The 26309-nt window shown below is 49.2% G+C and overlaps 1 protein-coding gene across 1 annotated transcript in view; it reads right to left on the minus strand.

The window, feature by feature from the left end:
- The window catches only part of smad3b (SMAD family member 3b), a 61159-nt gene that overhangs the window by 10137 nt on the left and 24713 nt on the right, over positions 1–26309 (minus strand). Inside the window, exon 5 of the mRNA XM_045706393.1 lies at positions 599–655. Within this exon, the coding sequence (XP_045562349.1) occupies positions 599–655 (57 nt within the window). The remainder of the gene's footprint in view (positions 1–598; positions 656–26309) is intronic.

The raw sequence follows: 26309 nt of genomic DNA on the forward strand, positions 1-26309 counted from the left end.
CCAAGGACCAGACCTCTGGTTCCTCTGTCCACCTTCTGCCCCAAGGACCAGACCTCTGGTTCCTCTGTCCACCTTCTGCTCCAAGGACCAGACCTCTGGTTCCTCTGTCCACCTTCTGCCCCAAGGACCAGACCTCTGGTTCCTCTGTCCACCTTCTGCTCCAAGGACCAGACCTCTGGTTCCTCTGTCCACCTTCTGCCCCAAGGACCAGACCTCTGGTTCCTCTGTCCACCTTCTGCTCCAAGGACCAGACCTCTGGTTCCTCTGTCCACCTTCTGCCCCAAGGACCAGACCTCTGGTTCCTCTGTCCACCTTCTGCCCCAAGGCCAGACCTCTGGTTCCTCTGTCCACCTCCATAATTAATACAATTATATGGACGTCGGGGACAGAGCGGTGGCAGGGACCTGATCGGCGGGGACCTGATCCTTAGAGGCTTTGTGGATACGGCCATGAACTCTCCAAATGGTATTGAAAACATTTTGATTGAGTCATGACATGAACAAGCAGGGCTTTTGTTACACAAAGACAGGTTAGTATACAGATAAAGACATACACTGAATGATGGTACAGACTACTATTAAAATCAGTTGTTCCTTACCCAGGTTAGTGTCCTGTGTTGGTGAGGCTGATTCTGGTAACAGGTTACTAGGTGAGTCTACAGAGAGAGAGACAGGAGAGGCTGATTCTGGTAACAGGTTACTAGGTGAGTCTACAGAGAGAGAGACAGGACAGGAGAGGCTGATTCTGGTAACAGGTTACTAGGTGAGTCTACAAGAGAGAGAGACAGGAGAGGAGAGGCTGATTCTGGTAACAGGTTACTAGGTGAGTCTACAGAGAGAGAGACAGGAGAGGAGAGGCTGATTCTGGTAACAGGTTACTAGGTGAGTCTACAGAGAGAGAGACAGGAGAGGAGAGGCTGATTCTGGTAACAGGTTACTAGGTGAGTCTACAGAGAGAGAGACAGGAGAGGAGAGGCTGATTCTGGTAACAGGTTACTAGGTGAGTCTACAGAGAGAGAGAGACAGGAGAGGAGAGGCTGATTCTGGTAACAGGTTACTAGGTGAGTCTACAGAGAGAGAGACAGGAGAGGAGAGGCTGATTCTGGTAACAGGTTACTAGGTGAGTCTACAGAGAGAGAGACAGGAGAGGAGAGGCTGATTCTGGTAACAGGTTACTAGGTGAGTCTACAGAGAGAGAGACAGGAGAGGCTGATTCTGGTAACAGGTTACTAGGTGAGTCTACAGAGAGAGAGAGACAGGAGAGGAGAGGCTGATTCTGGTAACAGGTTACTAGGTGAGTCTACAGAGAGAGAGAGACAGGAGAGGAGAGGCTGATTCTGGTAACAGGTTACTAGGTGAGTCTACAGAGAGAGAGACAGGAGAGGAGAGGCTGATTCTGGTAACAGGTTACTAGGTGAGTCTACGAGAGAGAGACAGGAGAGGAGAGGCTGATTCTGGTAACAGGTTACTAGGTGAGTCTACAGAGAGAGAGAGACAGGAGAGGAGAGGCTGATTCTGGTAACAGGTTACTAGGTGAGTCTACAGAGAGAGAGAGACAGGAGAGGAGAGGCTGATTCTGGTAACAGGTTACTAGGTGAGTCTACAGAGAGAGAGACAGGAGAGGAGAGGCTGATTCTGGTAACAGGTTACTAGGTGAGTCTACAGAGAGAGAGACAGGACAGGAGAGGCTGATTCTGGTAACAGGTTACTAGGTGAGTCTACAGAGAGAGAGACAGGAGAGGCTGATTCTGGTAACAGGTTACTAGGTGAGTCTACAGAGAGAGAGAGACAGGAGAGGAGAGGCTGATTCTGGTAACAGGTTACTAGGTGAGTCTACAGAGAGAGAGACAGGAGAGGAGAGGCTGATTCTGATAACAGGTTACTAGGTGAGTCTACAGAGAGAGAGACAGGAGAGGAGAGGCTGATTCTGGTAACAGGTTACTAGGTGAGTCTACAGAGAGAGACAGGAGAGGAGAGGCTGATTCTGGTAACAGGTTACTAGGTGAGTCTACAGAGAGAGAGACAGGAGAGGAGAGGCTGATTCTGGTAACAGGTTACTAGGTGAGTCTACAGAGAGAGAGACAGAAGAGGAGAGGCTGATTCTGGTAACAGGTTACTAGGTGAGTCTACAGAGAGAGAGAGACAGGAGAGGAGAGGCTGATTCTGGTAACAGGTTACTAGGTGAGTCTACAGAGAGAGAGAGACAGGAGAGGAGAGGCTGATTCTGGTAACAGGTTACTAGGTGAGTCTACAGAGAGAGAGACAGGAGAGGCTGATTCTGGTAACAGGTTACTAGGTGAGTCTACAGAGAGAGAGACAGGAGAGGAGAGGCTGATTCTGGTAACAGGTTACTAGGTGAGTCTACAGAGAGAGAGAGACAGGAGAGGAGAGGCTGATTCTGGTAACAGGTTACTAGGTGAGTCTACAGAGAGAGAGACAGGAGAGGAGAGGCTGATTCTGGTAACAGGTTACTAGGTGAGTCTACAGAGAGACAGACAGGAGAGGAGAGGCTGATTCTGTTAACAGGTTACTAGGTGAGTCTACAGAGAGAGAGACAGGAGAGGAGAGGCTGATTCTGGTAACAGGTTACTAGGTGAGTCTACAGAGAGAGAGACAGGAGAGGAGAGGCTGATTCTGGTAACAGGTTACTAGGTGAGTCTACAGAGAGAGAGAGACGAGGAGAGGCTGATTCTGGTAACAGGTTACTAGGTGAGTCTACAGAGAGAGAGACAGGAGAGGAGAGGCTGATTCTGGTAACAGGTTACTAGGTGAGTCTACAGAGAGAGAGACAGGAGAGGAGAGGCTGATTCTGGTAACAGGTTACTAGGTGAGTCTACAGAGAGAGAGAGACAGGAGAGGAGAGGCTGATTCTGGTAACAGGTTACTAGGTGAGTCTACAGAGAGAGAGACAGGAGAGGAGAGGCTGATTCTGGTAACAGGTTACTAGGTGAGTCTACAGAGAGAGAGACAGGAGAGGAGAGGCTGATTCTGGTAACAGGTTACTAGGTGAGTCTACAGAGAGAGAGACAGGAGAGGAGAGGCTGATTCTGGTAACAGGTTACTAGGTGAGTCTACAGAGAGAGAGAGACAGGAGAGGAGAGGCTGATTCTGGTAACAGGTTACTAGGTGAGTCTACAGAGAGAGAGACAGGAGAGGAGAGGCTGATTCTGGTAACAGGTTACTAGGTGAGTCTACAGAGAGAGAGAGACAGGAGAGGAGAGGCTGATTCTGGTAACAGGTTACTAGGTGAGTCTACAGAGAGAGAGACAGGAGAGGAGAGGCTGATTCTGGTAACAGGTTACTAGGTGAGTCTACAGAGAGAGAGAGACAGGAGAGGAGAGGCTGATTCTGGTAACAGGTTACTAGGTGAGTCTACAGAGAGAGAGACAGGAGAGGAGAGGCTGATTCTGGTAACAGGTTACTAGGTGAGTCTACAGAGAGAGAGAGAGAGAGAGACAGGAGAGGAGAGGCTGATTCTGGTAACAGGTTACTAGGTGAGTCTACAGAGAGAGAGACAGGAGAGGAGAGGCTGATTCTGGTAACAGGTTACTAGGTGAGTCTACAAGAGAGAGAGACAGGAGAGGAGAGGCTGATTCTGGTAACAGGTTACTAGGTGAGTCTACAGAGAGAGAGACAGGAGAGGAGAGGCTGATTCTGGTAACAGGTTACTAGGTGAGTCTACAGAGAGAGAGAGACAGGAGAGGAGAGGCTGATTCTGGTAACAGGTTACTAGGTGAGTCTACAGAGAGAGAGACAGGAGAGGAGAGGCTGATTCTGGTAACAGGTTACTAGGTGAGTCTACGAGAGAGAGAGAGACAGGAGAGGAGAGGCTGATTCTGGTAACAGGTTACTAGGTGAGTCTACAGAGAGAGAGACAGGAGAGGAGAGGCTGATTCTGGTAACAGGTTACTAGGTGAGTCTACAGAGAGAGAGACAGGAGAGGAGAGGCTGATTCTGGTAACAGGTTACTAGGTGAGTCTACAGAGAGAGAGACAGGAGAGGAGAGGCTGATTCTGGTAACAGGTTACTAGGTGAGTCTACAGAGAGAGAGACAGGAGAGGAGAGGCTGATTCTGGTAACAGGTTACTAGGTGAGTCTACAGAGAGAGAGACAGGAGAGGAGAGGCTGATTCTGGTAACAGGTTACTAGGTGAGTCTACAAGAGAGAGAGACAGGAGAGGAGAGGCTGATTCTGGTAACAGGTTACTAGGTGAGTCTACAGAGAGAGAGACAGGAGAGGAGAGGCTGATTCTGGTAACAGGTTACTAGGTGAGTCTACAGAGAGAGAGACAGGAGAGGAGAGGCTGATTCTGGTAACAGGTTACTAGGTGAGTCTACAGAGAGAGAGACAGGAGAGGAGAGGCTGATTCTGGTAACAGGTTACTAGGTGAGTCTACAGAGAGAGAGACAGGAGAGGAGAGGCTGATTCTGGTAACAGGTTACTAGGTGAGTCTACAGAGAGAGAGAGACAGGAGAGGAGAGGCTGATTCTGGTAACAGGTTACTAGGTGAGTCTACAGAGAGAGAGACAGGAGAGGAGAGGCTGATTCTGGTAACAGGTTACTAGGTGAGTCTACAGAGAGAGAGAGACAGGAGAGGAGAGGCTGATTCTGGTAACAGGTTACTAGGTGAGTCTACAAGAGAGAGAGACAGGAGAGGAGAGGCTGATTCTGGTAACAGGTTACTAGGTGAGTCTACAGAGAGAGAGACAGGAGAGGAGAGGCTGATTCTGGTAACAGGTTACTAGGTGAGTCTACAGAGAGAGAGACAGGAGAGGAGAGGCTGATTCTGGTAACAGGTTACTAGGTGAGTCTACGAGAGAGAGAGACAGGAGAGGAGAGGCTGATTCTGGTAACAGGTTACTAGGTGAGTCTACAGAGAGAGAGAGACAGGAGAGGAGAGGCTGATTCTGGTAACAGGTTACTAGGTGAGTCTACAGAGAGAGAGACAGGAGAGGAGAGGCTGATTCTGGTAACGTTCTAGGTGAGTCTACAGAGAGAGAGACAGGAGAGGAGAGGCTGATTCTGGTAACAGGTTACTAGGTGAGTCTACGAGAGAGAGAGACAGGAGAGGAGAGGCTGATTCTGGTAACAGGTTACTAGGTGAGTCTACAGAGAGAGAGACAGGAGAGGAGAGGCTGATTCTGGTAACAGGTTACTAGGTGAGTCTACAGAGAGAGAGAGACAGGAGAGGAGAGGCTGATTCTGGTAACAGGTTACTAGGTGAGTCTACAGAGAGAGAGACAGGAGAGGAGAGGCTGATTCTGGTAACAGGTTACTAGGTGAGTCTACAGAGAGAGAGACAGGAGAGGAGAGGCTGATTCTGGTAACAGGTTACTAGGTGAGTCTACAGAGAGAGAGAGACAGGAGAGGAGAGGCTGATTCTGGTAACAGGTTACTAGGTGAGTCTACAGAGAGAGAGACAGGAGAGGAGAGGCTGATTCTGGTAACAGGTTACTAGGTGAGTCTACAGAGAGAGAGACAGGAGAGGAGAGGCTGATTCTGGTAACAGGTTACTAGGTGAGTCTACAGAGAGAGAGACAGGAGAGGAGAGGCTGATTCTGGTAACAGGTTACTAGGTGAGTCTACAGAGAGAGAGAGACAGGAGAGGAGAGGCTGATTCTGGTAACAGGTTACTAGGTGAGTCTACAGAGAGAGAGAGACAGGAGAGGAGAGGCTGATTCTGGTAACAGGTTACTAGGTGAGTCTACAGAGAGAGAGACAGGAGAGGAGAGGCTGATTCTGGTAACAGGTTACTAGGTGAGTCTACAGAGAGAGAGAGACAGGAGAGGAGAGGCTGATTCTGGTAACAGGTTACTAGGTGAGTCTACAGAGAGAGAGACAGGAGAGGAGAGGCTGATTCTGGTAACAGGTTACTAGGTGAGTCTACAGAGAGAGAGAGACAGGAGAGGAGAGGCTGATTCTGGTAACAGGTTACTAGGTGAGTCTACGAGAGAGAGAGACAGGAGAGGAGAGGCTGATTCTGGTAACAGGTTACTAGGTGAGTCTACGAGAGAGAGAGACAGGAGAGGAGAGGCTGATTCTGGTAACAGGTTACTAGGTGAGTCTACAGAGAGAGAGACAGGAGAGGAGAGGCTGATTCTGGTAACAGGTTACTAGGTGAGTCTACAGAGAGAGAGACAGGAGAGGAGAGGCTGATTCTGGTAACAGGTTACTAGGTGAGTCTACAGAGAGAGAGACAGGAGAGGAGAGGCTGATTCTGGTAACAGGTTACTAGGTGAGTCTACAGAGAGAGAGACAGGAGAGGAGAGGCTGATTCTGGTAACAGGTTACTAGGTGAGTCTACAGAGAGAGAGAGACAGGAGAGGAGAGGCTGATTCTGGTAACAGGTTACTAGGTGAGTCTACAAGAGAGAGAGACAGGAGAGGAGAGGCTGATTCTGGTAACAGGTTACTAGGTGAGTCTACAGAGAGAGAGACAGGAGAGGAGAGGCTGATTCTGGTAACAGGTTACTAGGTGAGTCTACAGAGAGAGAGACAGGAGAGGAGAGGCTGATTCTGGTAACAGGTTACTAGGTGAGTCTACAGAGAGAGAGACAGGAGAGGAGAGGCTGATTCTGGTAACAGGTTACTAGGTGAGTCTACAGAGAGAGAGAGACAGGAGAGGAGAGGCTGATTCTGGTAACAGGTTACTAGGTGAGTCTACAGAGAGAGAGACAGGAGAGGAGAGGCTGATTCTGGTAACAGGTTACTAGGTGAGTCTACAGAGAGAGAGACAGGAGAGGAGAGGCTGATTCTGGTAACAGGTTACTAGGTGAGTCTACAGAGAGAGAGACAGGAGAGGAGAGGCTGATTCTGGTAACAGGTTACTAGGTGAGTCTACAGAGAGAGAGACAGGAGAGGAGAGGCTGATTCTGGTAACAGGTTACTAGGTGAGTCTACAGAGAGAGAGACAGGAGAGGAGAGGCTGATTCTGGTAACAGGTTACTAGGTGAGTCTACAGAGAGAGAGAGACAGGAGAGGAGAGGCTGATTCTGGTAACAGGTTACTAGGTGAGTCTACAGAGAGAGAGACAGGAGAGGAGAGGCTGATTCTGGTAACAGGTTACTAGGTGAGTCTACAGAGAGAGAGACAGGAGAGGAGAGGCTGATTCTGGTAACAGGTTACTAGGTGAGTCTACAGAGAGAGAGACAGGAGAGGAGAGGCTGATTCTGGTAACAGGTTACTAGGTGAGTCTACAGAGAGAGAGACAGGAGAGGAGAGGCTGATTCTGGTAACAGGTTACTAGGTGAGTCTACAGAGAGAGAGAGACAGGAGAGGAGAGGCTGATTCTGGTAACAGGTTACTAGGTGAGTCTACAGAGAGAGAGACAGGAGAGGAGAGGCTGATTCTGGTAACAGGTTACTAGGTGAGTCTACAGAGAGAGAGACAGGAGAGGAGAGGCTGATTCTGGTAACAGGTTACTAGGTGAGTCTACAGAGAGAGAGACAGGAGAGGAGAGGCTGATTCTGGTAACAGGTTACTAGGTGAGTCTACAGAGAGAGAGACAGGAGAGGAGAGGCTGATTCTGGTAACAGGTTACTAGGTGAGTCTACAGAGAGAGAGACAGGAGAGGAGAGGCTGATTCTGGTAACAGGTTACTAGGTGAGTCTACAGAGAGAGAGACAGGAGAGGAGAGGCTGATTCTGGTAACAGGTTACTAGGTGAGTCTACAGAGAGAGAGACAGGAGAGGAGAGGCTGATTCTGGTAACAGGTTACTAGGTGAGTCTACAGAGAGAGAGACAGGAGAGGAGAGGCTGATTCTGGTAACAGGTTACTAGGTGAGTCTACAGAGAGAGAGACAGGAGAGGAGAGGCTGATTCTGGTAACAGGTTACTAGGTGAGTCTACAGAGAGAGAGACAGGAGAGGAGAGGCTGATTCTGGTAACAGGTTACTAGGTGAGTCTACAGAGAGAGAGACAGGAGAGGAGAGGCTGATTCTGGTAACAGGTTACTAGGTGAGTCTACAGAGAGAGAGACAGGAGAGGAGAGGCTGATTCTGGTAACAGGTTACTAGGTGAGTCTACAGAGAGAGAGACAGGAGAGGAGAGGCTGATTCTGGTAACAGGTTACTAGGTGAGTCTACAGAGAGAGAGACAGGAGAGGAGAGGCTGATTCTGGTAACAGGTTACTAGGTGAGTCTACAGAGAGAGAGACAGGAGAGGAGAGGCTGATTCTGGTAACAGGTTACTAGGTGAGTCTACAGAGAGAGAGACAGGAGAGGAGAGGCTGATTCTGGTAACAGGTTACTAGGTGAGTCTACAGAGAGAGAGACAGGAGAGGAGAGGCTGATTCTGGTAACAGGTTACTAGGTGAGTCTACAGAGAGAGAGACAGGAGAGGAGAGGCTGATTCTGGTAACAGGTTACTAGGTGAGTCTACAGAGAGAGAGACAGGAGAGGAGAGGCTGATTCTGGTAACAGGTTACTAGGTGAGTCTACAGAGAGAGAGACAGGAGAGGAGAGGCTGATTCTGGTAACAGGTTACTAGGTGAGTCTACAAGAGAGAGACAGGAGAGGAGAGGCTGATTCTGGTAACAGGTTACTAGGTGAGTCTACAGAGAGAGAGAGACAGGAGAGGAGAGGCTGATTCTGGTAACAGGTTACTAGGTGAGTCTACAGAGAGAGAGACAGGAGAGGAGAGGCTGATTCTGGTAACAGGTTACTAGGTGAGTCTACAGAGAGAGAGACAGGAGAGGAGAGGCTGATTCTGGTAACAGGTTACTAGGTGAGTCTACAGAGAGAGAGACAGGAGAGGAGAGGCTGATTCTGGTAACAGGTTACTAGGTGAGTCTACAGAGAGAGAGACAGGAGAGGAGAGGCTGATTCTGGTAACAGGTTACTAGGTGAGTCTACAGAGAGAGAGACAGGAGAGGAGAGGCTGATTCTGGTAACAGGTTACTAGGTGAGTCTACAGAGAGAGAGACAGGAGAGGAGAGGCTGATTCTGGTAACAGGTTACTAGGTGAGTCTACAGAGAGAGAGACAGGAGAGGAGAGGCTGATTCTGGTAACAGGTTACTAGGTGAGTCTACAGAGAGAGAGACAGGAGAGGAGAGGCTGATTCTGGTAACAGGTTACTAGGTGAGTCTACAGAGAGAGAGACAGGAGAGGAGAGGCTGATTCTGGTAACAGGTTACTAGGTGAGTCTACAGAGAGAGAGACAGGAGAGGAGAGGCTGATTCTGGTAACAGGTTACTAGGTGAGTCTACAGAGAGAGAGACAGGAGAGGAGAGGCTGATTCTGGTAACAGGTTACTAGGTGAGTCTACAGAGAGAGAGACAGGAGAGGAGAGGCTGATTCTGGTAACAGGTTACTAGGTGAGTCTACAGAGAGAGAGACAGGAGAGGAGAGGCTGATTCTGGTAACAGGTTACTAGGTGAGTCTACAGAGAGAGAGACAGGAGAGGAGAGGCTGATTCTGGTAACAGGTTACTAGGTGAGTCTACAGAGAGAGAGACAGGAGAGGAGAGGCTGATTCTGGTAACAGGTTACTAGGTGAGTCTACAGAGAGAGAGACAGGAGAGGAGAGGCTGATTCTGGTAACAGGTTACTAGGTGAGTCTACAGAGAGAGAGAGACAGGAGAGGAGAGGCTGATTCTGGTAACAGGTTACTAGGTGAGTCTACAGAGAGAGAGAGACAGGAGAGGAGAGGCTGATTCTGGTAACAGGTTACTAGGTGAGTCTACAGAGAGAGAGACAGGAGAGGAGAGGCTGATTCTGGTAACAGGTTACTAGGTGAGTCTACAGAGAGAGAGACAGGAGAGGAGAGGCTGATTCTGGTAACAGGTTACTAGGTGAGTCTACAGAGAGAGAGACAGGAGAGGAGAGGCTGATTCTGGTAACAGGTTACTAGGTGAGTCTACAGAGAGAGAGACAGGAGAGGAGAGGCTGATTCTGGTAACAGGTTACTAGGTGAGTCTACAGAGAGAGAGACAGGAGAGGAGAGGCTGATTCTGGTAACAGGTTACTAGGTGAGTCTACAGAGAGAGAGACAGGAGAGGAGAGGCTGATTCTGGTAACAGGTTACTAGGTGAGTCTACAGAGAGAGAGAGAGACAGGAGAGGAGAGGCTGATTCTGGTAACAGGTTACTAGGTGAGTCTACAGAGAGAGAGACAGGAGAGGAGAGGCTGATTCTGGTAACAGGTTACTAGGTGAGTCTACAGAGAGAGAGACAGGAGAGGAGAGGCTGATTCTGGTAACAGGTTACTAGGTGAGTCTACAGAGAGAGAGACAGGAGAGGAGAGGCTGATTCTGGTAACAGGTTACTAGGTGAGTCTACAGAGAGAGAGAGACAGGAGAGGAGAGGCTGATTCTGGTAACAGGTTACTAGGTGAGTCTACAGAGAGAGAGACAGGAGAGGAGAGGCTGATTCTGGTAACAGGTTACTAGGTGAGTCTACAGAGAGAGAGACAGGAGAGGAGAGGCTGATTCTGGTAACAGGTTACTAGGTGAGTCTACAGAGAGAGAGACAGGAGAGGAGAGGCTGATTCTGGTAACAGGTTACTAGGTGAGTCTACAGAGAGAGAGACAGGAGAGGAGAGGCTGATTCTGGTAACAGGTTACTAGGTGAGTCTACAGAGAGAGAGAGACAGGAGAGGAGAGGCTGATTCTGGTAACAGGTTACTAGGTGAGTCTACAGAGAGAGAGACAGGAGAGGAGAGGCTGATTCTGGTAACAGGTTACTAGGTGAGTCTACAGAGAGAGAGACAGGAGAGGAGAGGCTGATTCTGGTAACAGGTTACTAGGTGAGTCTACAGAGAGAGAGACAGGAGAGGAGAGGCTGATTCTGGTAACAGGTTACTAGGTGAGTCTACAGAGAGAGAGACAGGAGAGGAGAGGCTGATTCTGGTAACAGGTTACTAGGTGAGTCTACAGAGAGAGAGACAGGAGAGGAGAGGCTGATTCTGGTAACAGGTTACTAGGTGAGTCTACAGAGAGAGAGACAGGAGAGGAGAGGCTGATTCTGGTAACAGGTTACTAGGTGAGTCTACAGAGAGAGAGACAGGAGAGGAGAGGCTGATTCTGGTAACAGGTTACTAGGTGAGTCTACAGAGAGAGAGACAGGAGAGGAGAGGCTGATTCTGGTAACAGGTTACTAGGTGAGTCTACAGAGAGAGAGACAGGAGAGGAGAGGCTGATTCTGGTAACAGGTTACTAGGTGAGTCTACAGAGAGAGAGACAGGAGAGGAGAGGCTGATTCTGGTAACAGGTTACTAGGTGAGTCTACAGAGAGAGAGACAGGAGAGGAGAGGCTGATTCTGGTAACAGGTTACTAGGTGAGTCTACAGAGAGAGAGACAGGAGAGGAGAGGCTGATTCTGGTAACAGGTTACTAGGTGAGTCTACAGAGAGAGAGACAGGAGAGGAGAGGCTGATTCTGGTAACAGGTTACTAGGTGAGTCTACAGAGAGAGAGACAGGAGAGGAGAGGCTGATTCTGGTAACAGGTTACTAGGTGAGTCTACAGAGAGAGAGACAGGAGAGGAGAGGCTGATTCTGGTAACAGGTTACTAGGTGAGTCTACAGAGAGAGAGACAGGAGAGGAGAGGCTGATTCTGGTAACAGGTTACTAGGTGAGTCTACAGAGAGAGAGACAGGAGAGGAGAGGCTGATTCTGGTAACAGGTTACTAGGTGAGTCTACAGAGAGAGAGACAGGAGAGGAGAGGCTGATTCTGGTAACAGGTTACTAGGTGAGTCTACAGAGAGAGAGACAGGAGAGGAGAGGCTGATTCTGGTAACAGGTTACTAGGTGAGTCTACAGAGAGAGAGACAGGAGAGGAGAGGCTGATTCTGGTAACAGGTTACTAGGTGAGTCTACAGAGAGAGAGACAGGAGAGGAGAGGCTGATTCTGGTAACAGGTTACTAGGTGAGTCTACAGAGAGAGAGACAGGAGAGGAGAGGCTGATTCTGGTAACAGGTTACTAGGTGAGTCTACAGAGAGAGAGACAGGAGAGGAGAGGCTGATTCTGGTAACAGGTTACTAGGTGAGTCTACGAGAGAGAGAGACAGGAGAGGAGAGGCTGATTCTGGTAACAGGTTACTAGGTGAGTCTACAGAGAGAGAGACAGGAGAGGAGAGGCTGATTCTGGTAACAGGTTACTAGGTGAGTCTACAGAGAGAGAGACAGGAGAGGAGAGGCTGATTCTGGTAACAGGTTACTAGGTGAGTCTACAGAGAGAGAGAGACAGGAGAGGAGAGGCTGATTCTGGTAACAGGTTACTAGGTGAGTCTACAGAGAGAGAGACAGGAGAGGAGAGGCTGATTCTGGTAACAGGTTACTAGGGTGAGTCTACAGAGAGAGAGACAGGAGAGGAGAGGCTGATTCTGGTAACAGGTTACTAGGTGAGTCTACAGAGAGAGAGACAGGAGAGGAGAGGCTGATTCTGGTAACAGGTTACTAGGTGAGTCTACAGAGAGAGAGACAGGAGAGGAGAGGCTGATTCTGGTAACAGGTTACTAGGTGAGTCTACAGAGAGAGAGACAGGAGAGGAGAGGCTGATTCTGGTAACAGGTTACTAGGTGAGTCTACAGAGAGAGAGACAGGAGAGGAGAGGCTGATTCTGGTAACAGGTTACTAGGTGAGTCTACAGAGAGAGAGACAGGAGAGGAGAGGCTGATTCTGGTAACAGGTTACTAGGTGAGTCTACAGAGAGAGAGACAGGAGAGGAGAGGCTGGCTGATTCTGGTAACAGGTTACTAGGTGAGTCTACAGAGAGAGAGACAGGAGAGGAGAGGCTGATTCTGGTAACAGGTTACTAGGTGAGTCTACAGAGAGAGAGACAGGAGAGGAGAGGCTGATTCTGGTAACAGGTTACTAGGTGAGTCTACAGAGAGAGAGACAGGAGAGGAGAGGCTGATTCTGGTAACAGGTTACTAGGTGAGTCTACAGAGAGAGAGACAGGAGAGGAGAGGCTGATTCTGGTAACAGGTTACTAGGTGAGTCTACAGAGAGAGAGACAGGAGAGGAGAGGCTGATTCTGGTAACAGGTTACTAGGTGAGTCTACAGAGAGAGAGACAGGAGAGGAGAGGCTGATTCTGGTAACAGGTTACTAGGTGAGTCTACAGAGAGAGAGACAGGAGAGGAGAGGCTGATTCTGGTAACAGGTTACTAGGTGAGTCTACAGAGAGAGAGACAGGAGAGGAGAGGCTGATTCTGGTAACAGGTTACTAGGTGAGTCTACAGAGAGAGAGACAGGAGAGGAGAGGCTGATTCTGGTAACAGGTTACTAGGTGAGTCTACAGAGAGAGAGACAGGAGAGGAGAGGCTGATTCTGGTAACAGGTTACTAGGTGAGTCTACAGAGAGAGAGACAGGAGAGGAGAGGCTGATTCTGGTAACAGGTTACTAGGTGAGTCTACAGAGAGAGAGACAGGAGAGGAGAGGCTGATTCTGGTAACAGGTTACTAGGTGAGTCTACAGAGAGAGAGACAGGAGAGGAGAGGCTGATTCTGGTAACAGGTTACTAGGTGAGTCTACAGAGAGAGAGAGACAGGAGAGGAGAGGCTGATTCTGGTAACAGGTTACTAGGTGAGTCTACAGAGAGAGAGACAGGAGAGGAGAGGCTGATTCTGGTAACAGGTTACTAGGTGAGTCTACAAGAGAGAGAGACAGGAGAGGAGAGGCTGATTCTGGTAACAGGTTACTAGGTGAGTCTACAGAGAGAGAGACAGGAGAGGAGAGGCTGATTCTGGTAACAGGTTACTAGGTGAGTCTACAGAGAGAGAGACAGGAGAGGAGAGGCTGATTCTGGTAACAGGTTACTAGGTGAGTCTACAGAGAGAGAGACAGGAGAGGAGAGGCTGATTCTGGTAACAGGTTACTAGGTGAGTCTACAGAGAGAGAGACAGGAGAGGAGAGGCTGATTCTGGTAACAGGTTACTAGGTGAGTCTACAGAGAGAGAGACAGGAGAGGAGAGGCTGATTCTGGTAACAGGTTACTAGGTGAGTCTACAGAGAGAGAGACAGGAGAGGAGAGGCTGATTCTGGTAACAGGTTACTAGGTGAGTCTACAGAGAGAGAGACAGGAGAGGAGAGGCTGATTCTGGTAACAGGTTACTAGGTGAGTCTACGAGAGAGAGAGACAGGAGAGGAGAGGCTGATTCTGGTAACAGGTTACTAGGTGAGTCTACAGAGAGAGAGACAGGAGAGGAGAGGCTGATTCTGGTAACAGGTTACTAGGTGAGTCTACAGAGAGAGAGACAGGAGAGGAGAGGCTGATTCTGGTAACAGGTTACTAGGTGAGTCTACAGAGAGAGAGACAGGAGAGGAGAGGCTGATTCTGGTAACAGGTTACTAGGTGAGTCTACAAGAGAGAGAGACAGGAGAGGAGAGGCTGATTCTGGTAACAGGTTACTAGGTGAGTCTACAAGAGAGAGAGACAGGAGAGGAGAGGCTGATTCTGGTAACAGGTTACTAGGTGAGTCTACAGAGAGAGAGACAGGAGAGGAGAGGCTGATTCTGGTAACAGGTTACTAGGTGAGTCTACAGAGAGAGAGACAGGAGAGGAGAGGCTGATTCTGGTAACAGGTTACTAGGTGAGTCTACAGAGAGAGAGACAGGAGAGGAGAGGCTGATTCTGGTAACAGGTTACTAGGTGAGTCTACAGAGAGAGAGACAGGAGAGGAGAGGCTGATTCTGGTAACAGGTTACTAGGTGAGTCTACAGAGAGAGAGACAGGAGAGGAGAGGCTGATTCTGGTAACAGGTTACTAGGTGAGTCTACAGAGAGAGAGACAGGAGAGGAGAGGCTGATTCTGGTAACAGGTTACTAGGTGAGTCTACAGAGAGAGAGACAGGAGAGGAGAGGCTGATTCTGGTAACAGGTTACTAGGTGAGTCTACAGAGAGAGAGACAGGAGAGGAGAGGCTGATTCTGGTAACAGGTTACTAGGTGAGTCTACAGAGAGAGAGACAGGAGAGGAGAGGCTGATTCTGGTAACAGGTTACTAGGTGAGTCTACAGAGAGAGAGACAGGAGAGGAGAGGCTGATTCTGGTAACAGGTTACTAGGTGAGTCTACAGAGAGAGAGACAGGAGAGGAGAGGCTGATTCTGGTAACAGGTTACTAGGTGAGTCTACAGAGAGAGAGACAGGAGAGGAGAGGCTGATTCTGGTAACAGGTTACTAGGTGAGTCTACAGAGAGAGAGACAGGAGAGGAGAGGCTGATTCTGGTAACAGGTTACTAGGTGAGTCTACAGAGAGAGAGACAGGAGAGGAGAGGCTGATTCTGGTAACAGGTTACTAGGTGAGTCTACAGAGAGAGAGACAGGAGAGGAGAGGCTGATTCTGGTAACAGGTTACTAGGTGAGTCTACAGAGAGAGAGAGACAGGAGAGGAGAGGCTGATTCTGGTAACAGGTTACTAGGTGAGTCTACAGAGAGAGAGACAGGAGAGGAGAGGCTGATTCTGGTAACAGGTTACTAGGTGAGTCTACAGAGAGAGAGACAGGAGAGGAGAGGCTGATTCTGGTAACAGGTTACTAGGTGAGTCTACAGAGAGAGAGACAGGAGAGGAGAGGCTGATTCTGGTAACAGGTTACTAGGTGAGTCTACAGAGAGAGAGACAGGAGAGGAGAGGCTGATTCTGGTAACAGGTTACTAGGTGAGTCTACAGAGAGAGAGACAGGAGAGGAGAGGCTGATTCTGGTAACAGGTTACTAGGTGAGTCTACAGAGAGAGAGACAGGAGAGGAGAGGCTGATTCTGGTAACAGGTTACTAGGTGAGTCTACAGAGAGAGAGACAGGAGAGGAGAGGCTGATTCTGGTAACAGGTTACTAGGTGAGTCTACAGAGAGAGAGACAGGAGAGGAGAGGCTGATTCTGGTAACAGGTTACTAGGTGAGTCTACAGAGAGAGAGACAGGAGAGGAGAGGCTGATTCTGGTAACAGGTTACTAGGTGAGTCTACAGAGAGAGAGACAGGAGAGGAGAGGCTGATTCTGGTAACAGGTTACTAGGTGAGTCTACAGAGAGAGAGACAGGAGAGGAGAGGCTGATTCTGGTAACAGGTTACTAGGTGAGTCTACAGAGAGAGAGACAGGAGAGGAGAGGCTGATTCTGGTAACAGGTTACTAGGTGAGTCTACAGAGAGAGAGACAGGAGAGGAGAGGCTGATTCTGGTAACAGGTTACTAGGTGAGTCTACAGAGAGAGAGACAGGAGAGGAGAGGCTGATTCTGGTAACAGGTTACTAGGTGAGTCTACAGAGAGAGAGAGACAGGAGAGGAGAGGCTGATTCTGGTAACAGGTTACTAGGTGAGTCTACAGAGAGAGAGACAGGAGAGGAGAGGCTGATTCTGGTAACAGGTTACTAGGTGAGTCTACAGAGAGAGAGACAGGAGAGGAGAGGCTGATTCTGGTAACAGGTTACTAGGTGAGTCTACAGAGAGAGAGACAGGAGAGGAGAGAGGCTGATTCTGGTAACAGGTTACTAGGTGAGTCTACAGAGAGAGAGACAGGAGAGGAGAGGCTGATTCTGGTAACAGGTTACTAGGTGAGTCTACAGAGAGAGAGACAGGAGAGGAGAGGCTGATTCTGGTAACAGGTTACTAGGTGAGTCTACAGAGAGAGAGACAGGAGAGGAGAGGCTGATTCTGGTAACAGGTTACTAGGTGAGTCTACAGAGAGAGAGACAGGAGAGGAGAGGCTGATTCTGGTAACAGGTTACTAGGTGAGTCTACAGAGAGAGAGACAGGAGAGGAGAGGCTGATTCTGGTAACAGGTTACTAGGTGAGTCTACAGAGAGAGAGACAGGAGAGGAGAGGCTGATTCTGGTAACAGGTTACTAGGTGAGTCTACAGAGAGAGAGACAGGAGAGGAGAGGCTGATTCTGGTAACAGGTTACTAGGTGAGTCTACAGAGAGAGAGACAGGAGAGGAGAGGCTGATTCTGGTAACAGGTTACTAGGTGAGTCTACAGAGAGAGAGACAGGAGAGGAGAGGCTGATTCTGGTAACAGGTTACTAGGTGAGTCTACAGAGAGAGAGACAGGAGAGGAGAGGCTGATTCTGGTAACAGGTTACTAGGTGAGTCTACAGAGAGAGAGACAGGAGAGGAGAGGCTGATTCTGGTAACAGGTTACTAGGTGAGTCTACAGAGAGAGAGACAGGAGAGGAGAGGCTGATTCTGGTAACAGGTTACTAGGTGAGTCTACAGAGAGAGAGACAGGAGAGGAGAGGCTGATTCTGGTAACAGGTTACTAGGTGAGTCTACAGAGAGAGAGACAGGAGAGGAGAGGCTGATTCTGGTAACAGGTTACTAGGTGAGTCTACAGAGAGAGAGACAGGAGAGGAGAGGCTGATTCTGGTAACAGGTTACTAGGTGAGTCTACAGAGAGAGAGACAGGAGAGGAGAGGCTGATTCTGGTAACAGGTTACTAGGTGAGTCTACAGAGAGAGAGAGACAGGAGAGGAGAGGCTGATTCTGGTAACAGGTTACTAGGTGAGTCTACAGAGAGAGAGACAGGAGAGGAGAGGCTGATTCTGGTAACAGGTTACTAGGTGAGTCTACAGAGAGAGAGAGACAGGAGAGGAGAGGCTGATTCTGGTAACAGGTTACTAGGTGAGTCTACAGAGAGAGAGACAGGAGAGGAGAGGCTGATTCTGGTAACAGGTTACTAGGTGAGTCTACAGAGAGAGAGAGACAGGAGAGGAGAGGCTGATTCTGGTAACAGGTTACTAGGTGAGTCTACAGAGAGAGAGACAGGAGAGGAGAGGCTGATTCTGGTAACAGGTTACTAGGTGAGTCTACAGAGAGAGAGACAGGAGAGGAGAGGCTGATTCTGGTAACAGGTTACTAGGTGAGTCTACAGAGAGAGAGACAGGAGAGGAGAGGCTGATTCTGGTAACAGGTTACTAGGTGAGTCTACAGAGAGAGAGACAGGAGAGGAGAGGCTGATTCTGGTAACAGGTTACTAGGTGAGTCTACAGAGAGAGAGACAGGAGAGGAGAGGCTGATTCTGGTAACAGGTTACTAGGTGAGTCTACAGAGAGAGAGACAGGAGAGGAGAGGCTGATTCTGGTAACAGGTTACTAGGTGAGTCTACAGAGAGAGAGAGACAGGAGAGGAGAGGCTGATTCTGGTAACAGGTTACTAGGTGAGTCTACAGAGAGAGAGACAGGAGAGGAGAGGCTGATTCTGGTAACAGGTTACTAGGTGAGTCTACAGAGAGAGAGACAGGAGAGGAGAGGCTGATTCTGGTAACAGGTTACTAGGTGAGTCTACAGAGAGAGAGACAGGAGAGGAGAGGCTGATTCTGGTAACAGGTTACTAGGTGAGTCTACAGAGAGAGAGACAGGAGAGGAGAGGCTGATTCTGGTAACAGGTTACTAGGTGAGTCTACAGAGAGAGAGACAGGAGAGGAGAGGCTGATTCTGGTAACAGGTTACTAGGTGAGTCTACAGAGAGAGAGACAGGAGAGGAGAGGCTGATTCTGGTAACAGGTTACTAGGTGAGTCTACAGAGAGAGAGACAGGAGAGGAGAGGCTGATTCTGGTAACAGGTTACTAGGTGAGTCTACAGAGAGAGAGACAGGAGAGGAGAGGCTGATTCTGGTAACAGGTTACTAGGTGAGTCTACAGAGAGAGAGACAGGAGAGGAGAGGCTGATTCTGGTAACAGGTTACTAGGTGAGTCTACAGAGAGAGAGACAGGAGAGGAGAGGCTGATTCTGGTAACAGGTTACTAGGTGAGTCTACAGAGAGAGAGACAGGAGAGGAGAGGCTGATTCTGGTAACAGGTTACTAGGTGAGTCTACAGAGAGAGAGACAGGAGAGGAGAGGCTGATTCTGGTAACAGGTTACTAGGTGAGTCTACAGAGAGAGAGACAGGAGAGGAGAGGCTGATTCTGGTAACAGGTTACTAGGTGAGTCTACAGAGAGAGAGAGACAGGAGAGGAGAGGCTGATTCTGGTAACAGGTTACTAGGTGAGTCTACAGAGAGAGAGACAGGAGAGGAGAGGCTGATTCTGGTAACAGGTTACTAGGTGAGTCTACAGAGAGAGAGACAGGAGAGGAGAGGCTGATTCTGGTAACAGGTTACTAGGTGAGTCTACAGAGAGAGAGACAGGAGAGGAGAGGCTGATTCTGGTAACAGGTTACTAGGTGAGTCTACAGAGAGAGAGACAGGAGAGGAGAGGCTGATTCTGGTAACAGGTTACTAGGTGAGTCTACAGAGAGAGAGACAGGAGAGGAGAGGCTGATTCTGGTAACAGGTTACTAGGTGAGTCTACAGAGAGAGAGACAGGAGAGGAGAGGCTGATTCTGGTAACAGGTTACTAGGTGAGTCTACAGAGAGAGAGACAGGAGAGGAGAGGCTGATTCTGGTAACAGGTTACTAGGTGAGTCTACAGAGAGAGAGACAGGAGAGGAGAGGCTGATTCTGGTAACAGGTTACTAGGTGAGTCTACAGAGAGAGAGACAGGAGAGGAGAGGCTGATTCTGGTAACAGGTTACTAGGTGAGTCTACAGAGAGAGAGACAGGAGAGGAGAGGCTGATTCTGGTAACAGGTTACTAGGTGAGTCTACAGAGAGAGAGACAGGAGAGGAGAGGCTGATTCTGGTAACAGGTTACTAGGTGAGTCTACAGAGAGAGAGACAGGAGAGGAGAGGCTGATTCTGGTAACAGGTTACTAGGTGAGTCTACAGAGAGAGAGACAGGAGAGGAGAGGCTGATTCTGGTAACAGGTTACTAGGTGAGTCTACAGAGAGAGAGACAGGAGAGGAGAGGCTGATTCTGGTAACAGGTTACTAGGTGAGTCTACAGAGAGAGAGACAGGAGAGGAGAGGCTGATTCTGGTAACAGGTTACTAGGTGAGTCTACAGAGAGAGAGACAGGAGAGGAGAGGCTGATTCTGGTAACAGGTTACTAGGTGAGTCTACAGAGAGAGAGACAGGAGAGGAGAGGCTGATTCTGGTAACAGGTTACTAGGTGAGTCTACAGAGAGAGAGAGACAGGAGAGGAGAGGCTGATTCTGGTAACAGGTTACTAGGTGAGTCTACAAGAGAGAGAGACAGGAGAGGAGAGGCTGATTCTGGTAACAGGTTACTAGGTGAGTCTACAGAGAGAGAGACAGGAGAGGAGAGGCTGATTCTGGTAACAGGTTACTAGGTGAGTCTACAGAGAGAGAGAGACAGGAGAGGAGAGGCTGATTCTGGTAACAGGTTACTAGGTGAGTCTACGAGAGAGAGAGACAGAGAGGAGAGGCTGATTCTGGTAACAGGTTACTAGGTGAGTCTACAGAGAGAGAGACAGGAGAGGAGAGGCTGATTCTGGTAACAGGTTACTAGGTGAGTCTACAGAGAGAGAGACAGGAGAGGAGAGGCTGATTCTGGTAACAGGTTACTAGGTGAGTCTACAGAGAGAGAGAGACAGGAGAGGAGAGGCTGATTCTGGTAACAGGTTACTAGGTGAGTCTACAGAGAGAGAGAGACAGGAGAGGAGAGGCTGATTCTGGTAACAGGTTACTAGGTGAGTCTACAGAGAGAGAGACAGGAGAGGAGAGGCTGATTCTGGTAACAGGTTACTAGGTGAGTCTACAGAGAGAGAGACAGGAGAGGAGAGGCTGATTCTGGTAACAGGTTACTAGGTGAGTCTACAGAGAGAGAGACAGGAGAGGAGAGGCTGATTCTGGTAACAGGTTACTAGGTGAGTCTACAGAGAGAGAGACAGGAGAGGAGAGGCTGATTCTGGTAACAGGTTACTAGGTGAGTCTACAGAGAGAGAGACAGGAGAGGAGAGGCTGATTCTGGTAACAGGTTACTAGGTGAGTCTACAGAGAGAGAGACAGGAGAGGAGAGGCTGATTCTGGTAACAGGTTACTAGGTGAGTCTACAGAGAGAGAGACAGGAGAGGAGAGGCTGATTCTGGTAACAGGTTACTAGGTGAGTCTACAGAGAGAGAGACAGGAGAGGAGAGGCTGATTCTGGTAACAGGTTACTAGGTGAGTCTACAGAGAGAGAGACAGGAGAGGAGAGGCTGATTCTGGTAACAGGTTACTAGGTGAGTCTACAGAGAGAGAGACAGGAGAGGAGAGGCTGATTCTGGTAACAGGTTACTAGGTGAGTCTACAGAGAGAGAGACAGGAGAGGAGAGGCTGATTCTGGTAACAGGTTACTAGGTGAGTCTACAGAGAGAGAGACAGGAGAGGAGAGGCTGATTCTGGTAACAGGTTACTAGGTGAGTCTACAGAGAGAGAGACAGGAGAGGAGAGGCTGATTCTGGTAACAGGTTACTAGGTGAGTCTACAGAGAGAGAGACAGGAGAGGAGAGGCTGATTCTGGTAACAGGTTACTAGGTGAGTCTACAGAGAGAGAGACAGGAGAGGAGAGGCTGATTCTGGTAACAGGTTACTAGGTGAGTCTACAGAGAGAGAGACAGGAGAGGAGAGGCTGATTCTGGTAACAGGTTACTAGGTGAGTCTACAGAGAGAGAGAGACAGGAGAGGAGAGGCTGATTCTGGTAACAGGTTACTAGGTGAGTCTACAGAGAGAGAGACAGGAGAGGAGAGGCTGATTCTGGTAACAGGTTACTAGGTGAGTCTACAGAGAGAGAGACAGGAGAGGAGAGGCTGATTCTGGTAACAGGTTACTAGGTGAGTCTACAGAGAGAGAGACAGGAGAGGAGAGGCTGATTCTGGTAACAGGTTACTAGGTGAGTCTACAGAGAGAGAGACAGGAGAGGAGAGGCTGATTCTGGTAACAGGTTACTAGGTGAGTCTACAGAGAGAGAGAGACAGGAGAGGAGAGGCTGATTCTGGTAACAGGTTACTAGGTGAGTCTACAGAGAGAGAGAGACAGGAGAGGAGAGGCTGATTCTGGTAACAGGTTACTAGGTGAGTCTACAGAGAGAGAGACAGGAGAGGAGAGGCTGATTCTGGTAACAGGTTACTAGGTGAGTCTACAGAGAGAGAGACAGGAGAGGAGAGGCTGATTCTGGTAACAGGTTACTAGGTGAGTCTACAGAGAGAGAGACAGGAGAGGAGAGGCTGATTCTGGTAACAGGTTACTAGGTGAGTCTACAGAGAGAGAGAGACAGGAGAGGAGAGGCTGATTCTGGTAACAGGTTACTAGGTGAGTCTACAGAGAGAGAGACAGGAGAGGAGAGGCTGATTCTGGTAACAGGTTACTAGGTGAGTCTACAGAGAGAGAGACAGGAGAGGAGAGGCTGATTCTGGTAACAGGTTACTAGGTGAGTCTACAGAGAGAGAGACAGGAGAGGAGAGGCTGATTCTGGTAACAGGTTACTAGGTGAGTCTACAGAGAGAGAGAGACAGGAGAGGAGAGGCTGATTCTGGTAACAGGTTACTAGGTGAGTCTACAGAGAGAGAGACAGACGAGGAGAGGCTGATTCTGGTAACAGGTTACTAGGTGAGTCTACAGAGAGAGAGAGACAGGAGAGGAGAGGCTGATTCTGGTAACAGGTTACTAGGTGAGTCTACAGAGAGAGAGACAGGAGAGGAGAGGCTGATTCTGGTAACAGGTTACTAGGTGAGTCTACAGAGAGAGAGACAGGAGAGGAGAGGCTGATTCTGGTAACAGGTTACTAGGTGAGTCTACAGAGAGAGAGACAGGAGAGGAGAGGCTGATTCTGGTAACAGGTTACTAGGTGAGTCTACAGAGAGAGAGACAGGAGAGGAGAGGCTGATTCTGGTAACAGGTTACTAGGTGAGTCTACAGAGAGAGAGAGACAGGAGAGGAGAGGCTGATTCTGGTAACAGGTTACTAGGTGAGTCTACAGAGAGAGAGAGAGGAGAGAGGCTGATTCTGGTAACAGGTTACTAGGTGAGTCTACAGAGAGAGAGACAGGAGAGGAGAGGCTGATTCTGGTAACAGGTTACTAGGTGAGTCTACAGAGAGAGAGAGACAGGAGAGGAGAGGCTGATTCTGGTAACAGGTTACTAGGTGAGTCTACAGAGAGAGAGACAGGAGAGGAGAGGCTGATTCTGGTAACAGGTTACTAGGTGAGTCTACAGAGAGAGAGAGACAGGAGAGGAGAGGCTGATTCTGGTAACAGGTTACTAGGTGAGTCTACAGAGAGAGAGACAGGAGAGGAGAGGCTGATTCTGGTAACAGGTTACTAGGTGAGTCTACAGAGAGAGAGAGACAGGAGAGGAGAGGCTGATTCTGGTAACAGGTTACTAGGTGAGTCTACAGAGAGAGAGACAGGGAGGAGAGGCTGATTCTGGTAACAGGTTACTAGGTGAGTCTACAGAGAGAGAGACAGGAGAGGAGAGGCTGATTCTGGTAACAGGTTACTAGGTGAGTCTACAGAGAGAGAGAGACAGGAGAGGAGAGGCTGATTCTGGTAACAGGTTACTAGGTGAGTCTACAGAGAGAGAGACAGGAGAGGAGAGGCTGATTCTGGTAACAGGTTACTAGGTGAGTCTACAAGAGAGAGAGACAGGAGAGGAGAGGCTGATTCTGGTAACAGGTTACTAGGTGAGTCTACAGAGAGAGAGACAGGAGAGGAGAGGCTGATTCTGGTAACAGGTTACTAGGTGAGTCTACAGAGAGAGAGACAGGAGAGGAGAGGCTGATTCTGGTAACAGGTTACTAGGTGAGTCTACAGAGAGAGAGACAGGAGAGGAGAGGCTGATTCTGGTAACAGGTTACTAGGTGAGTCTACAGAGAGAGAGACAGGAGAGGAGAGGCTGATTCTGGTAACAGGTTACTAGGTGAGTCTACAGAGAGAGAGACAGGAGAGGAGAGGCTGATTCTGGTAACAGGTTACTAGGTGAGTCTACAGAGAGAGAGAGACAGGAGAGGGAGAGGCTGATTCTGGTAACAGGTTACTAGGTGAGTCTACGAGAGAGAGAGACAGGAGAGGAGAGGCTGATTCTGGTAACAGGTTACTAGGTGAGTCTACAGAGAGAGAGACAGGAGAGGAGAGGCTGATTCTGGTAACAGGTTACTAGGTGAGTCTACAAGAGAGAGAGACAGGAGAGGAGAGGCTGATTCTGGTAACAGGTTACTAGGTGAGTCTACAGAGAGAGAGACAGGAGAGGAGAGGCTGATTCTGGTAACAGGTTACTAGGTGAGTCTACAGAGAGAGAGAGACAGGAGAGGAGAGGCTGATTCTGGTAACAGGTTACTAGGTGAGTCTACAGAGAGAGAGACAGGAGAGGAGAGGCTGATTCTGGTAACAGGTTACTAGGTGAGTCTACAGAGAGAGAGAGACAGGAGAGGAGAGGCTGATTCTGGTAACAGGTTACTAGGTGAGTCTACAGAGAGAGAGACAGGAGAGGAGAGGCTGATTCTGGTAACAGGTTACTAGGTGAGTCTACAGAGAGAGAGAGACAGGAGAGGAGAGGCTGATTCTGGTAACAGGTTACTAGGTGAGTCTACAGAGAGAGAGACAGGAGAGGAGAGGCTGATTCTGGTAACAGGTTACTAGGTGAGTCTACAGAGAGAGAGACAGGAGAGGAGAGGCTGATTCTGGTAACAGGTTACTAGGTGAGTCTACAGAGAGAGAGACAGGAGAGGAGAGGCTGATTCTGGTAACAGGTTACTAGGTGAGTCTACAGAGAGAGAGAGACAGGAGAGGAGAGGCTGATTCTGGTAACAGGTTACTAGGTGAGTCTACAGAGAGAGAGACAGGAGAGGAGAGGCTGATTCTGGTAACAGGTTACTAGGTGAGTCTACAGAGAGAGAGACAGGAGAGGAGAGGCTGATTCTGGTAACAGGTTACTAGGTGAGTCTACAGAGAGAGAGACAGGAGAGGAGAGGCTGATTCTGGTAACAGGTTACTAGGTGAGTCTACAGAGAGAGAGACAGGAGAGGAGAGGCTGATTCTGGTAACAGGTTACTAGGTGAGTCTACAGAGAGAGAGACAGGAGAGGAGAGGCTGATTCTGGTAACAGGTTACTAGGTGAGTCTACAGAGAGAGAGACAGGAGAGGAGAGGCTGATTCTGGTAACAGGTTACTAGGTGAGTCTACAGAGAGAGAGACAGGAGAGGAGAGGCTGATTCTGGTAACAGGTTACTAGGTGAGTCTACAGAGAGAGAGAGACAGGAGAGGAGAGGCTGATTCTGGTAACAGGTTACTAGGTGAGTCTACAGAGAGAGAGACAGGAGAGGAGAGGCTGATTCTGGTAACAGGTTACTAGGTGAGTCTACAGAGAGAGAGACAGGAGAGGAGAGGCTGATTCTGGTAACAGGTTACTAGGTGAGTCTACAGAGAGAGAGACAGGAGAGGAGAGGCTGATTCTGGTAACAGGTTACTAGGTGAGTCTACAGAGAGAGAGACAGGAGAGGAGAGGCTGATTCTGGTAACAGGTTACTAGGTGAGTCTACAGAGAGAGAGACAGGAGAGGAGAGGCTGATTCTGGTAACAGGTTACTAGGTGAGTCTACAGAGAGAGAGACAGGAGAGGAGAGGCTGATTCTGGTAACAGGTTACTAGGTGAGTCTACAGAGAGAGAGAGACAGGAGAGGAGAGGCTGATTCTGGTAACAGGTTACTAGGTGAGTCTACAGAGAGAGAGACAGGAGAGGAGAGGCTGATTCTGGTAACAGGTTACTAGGTGAGTCTACAGAGAGAGAGAGACAGGAGAGGAGAGGCTGATTCTGGTAACAGGTTACTAGGTGAGTCTACAGAGAGAGAGAGAGACAGGAGAGGAGAGGCTGATTCTGGTAACAGGTTACTAGGTGAGTCTACAGAGAGAGAGACAGGAGAGGAGAGGCTGATTCTGGTAACAGGTTACTAGGTGAGTCTACAGAGAGAGAGACAGGAGAGGAGAGGCTGATTCTGGTAACAGGTTACTAGGTGAGTCTACAGAGAGAGAGACAGGAGAGGAGAGGCTGATTCTGGTAACAGGTTACTAGGTGAGTCTACAGAGAGAGAGACAGGAGAGGAGAGGCTGATTCTGGTAACAGGTTACTAGGTGAGTCTACAGAGAGAGAGACAGGAGAGGAGAGGCTGATTCTGGTAACAGGTTACTAGGTGAGTCTACAGAGAGAGAGACAGGAGAGGAGAGGCTGATTCTGGTAACAGGTTACTAGGTGAGTCTACAGAGAGAGAGAGACAGGAGAGGAGAGGCTGATTCTGGTAACAGGTTACTAGGTGAGTCTACAGAGAGAGAGACAGGAGAGGAGAGGCTGATTCTGGTAACAGGTTACTAGGTGAGTCTACAGAGAGAGAGACAGGAGAGGAGAGGCTGATTCTGGTAACAGGTTACTAGGTGAGTCTACAGAGAGAGAGACAGGAGAGGAGAGGCTGATTCTGGTAACAGGTTACTAGGTGAGTCTACAGAGAGAGAGACAGGAGAGGAGAGGCTGATTCTGGTAACAGGTTACTAGGTGAGTCTACAGAGAGAGAGACAGGAGA

Source organism: Salmo salar, chromosome ssa23 (genome assembly GCF_905237065.1).
Source record: "Salmo salar chromosome ssa23, Ssal_v3.1, whole genome shotgun sequence".
Classification (NCBI taxonomy): domain Eukaryota; kingdom Metazoa; phylum Chordata; class Actinopteri; order Salmoniformes; family Salmonidae; genus Salmo; species Salmo salar.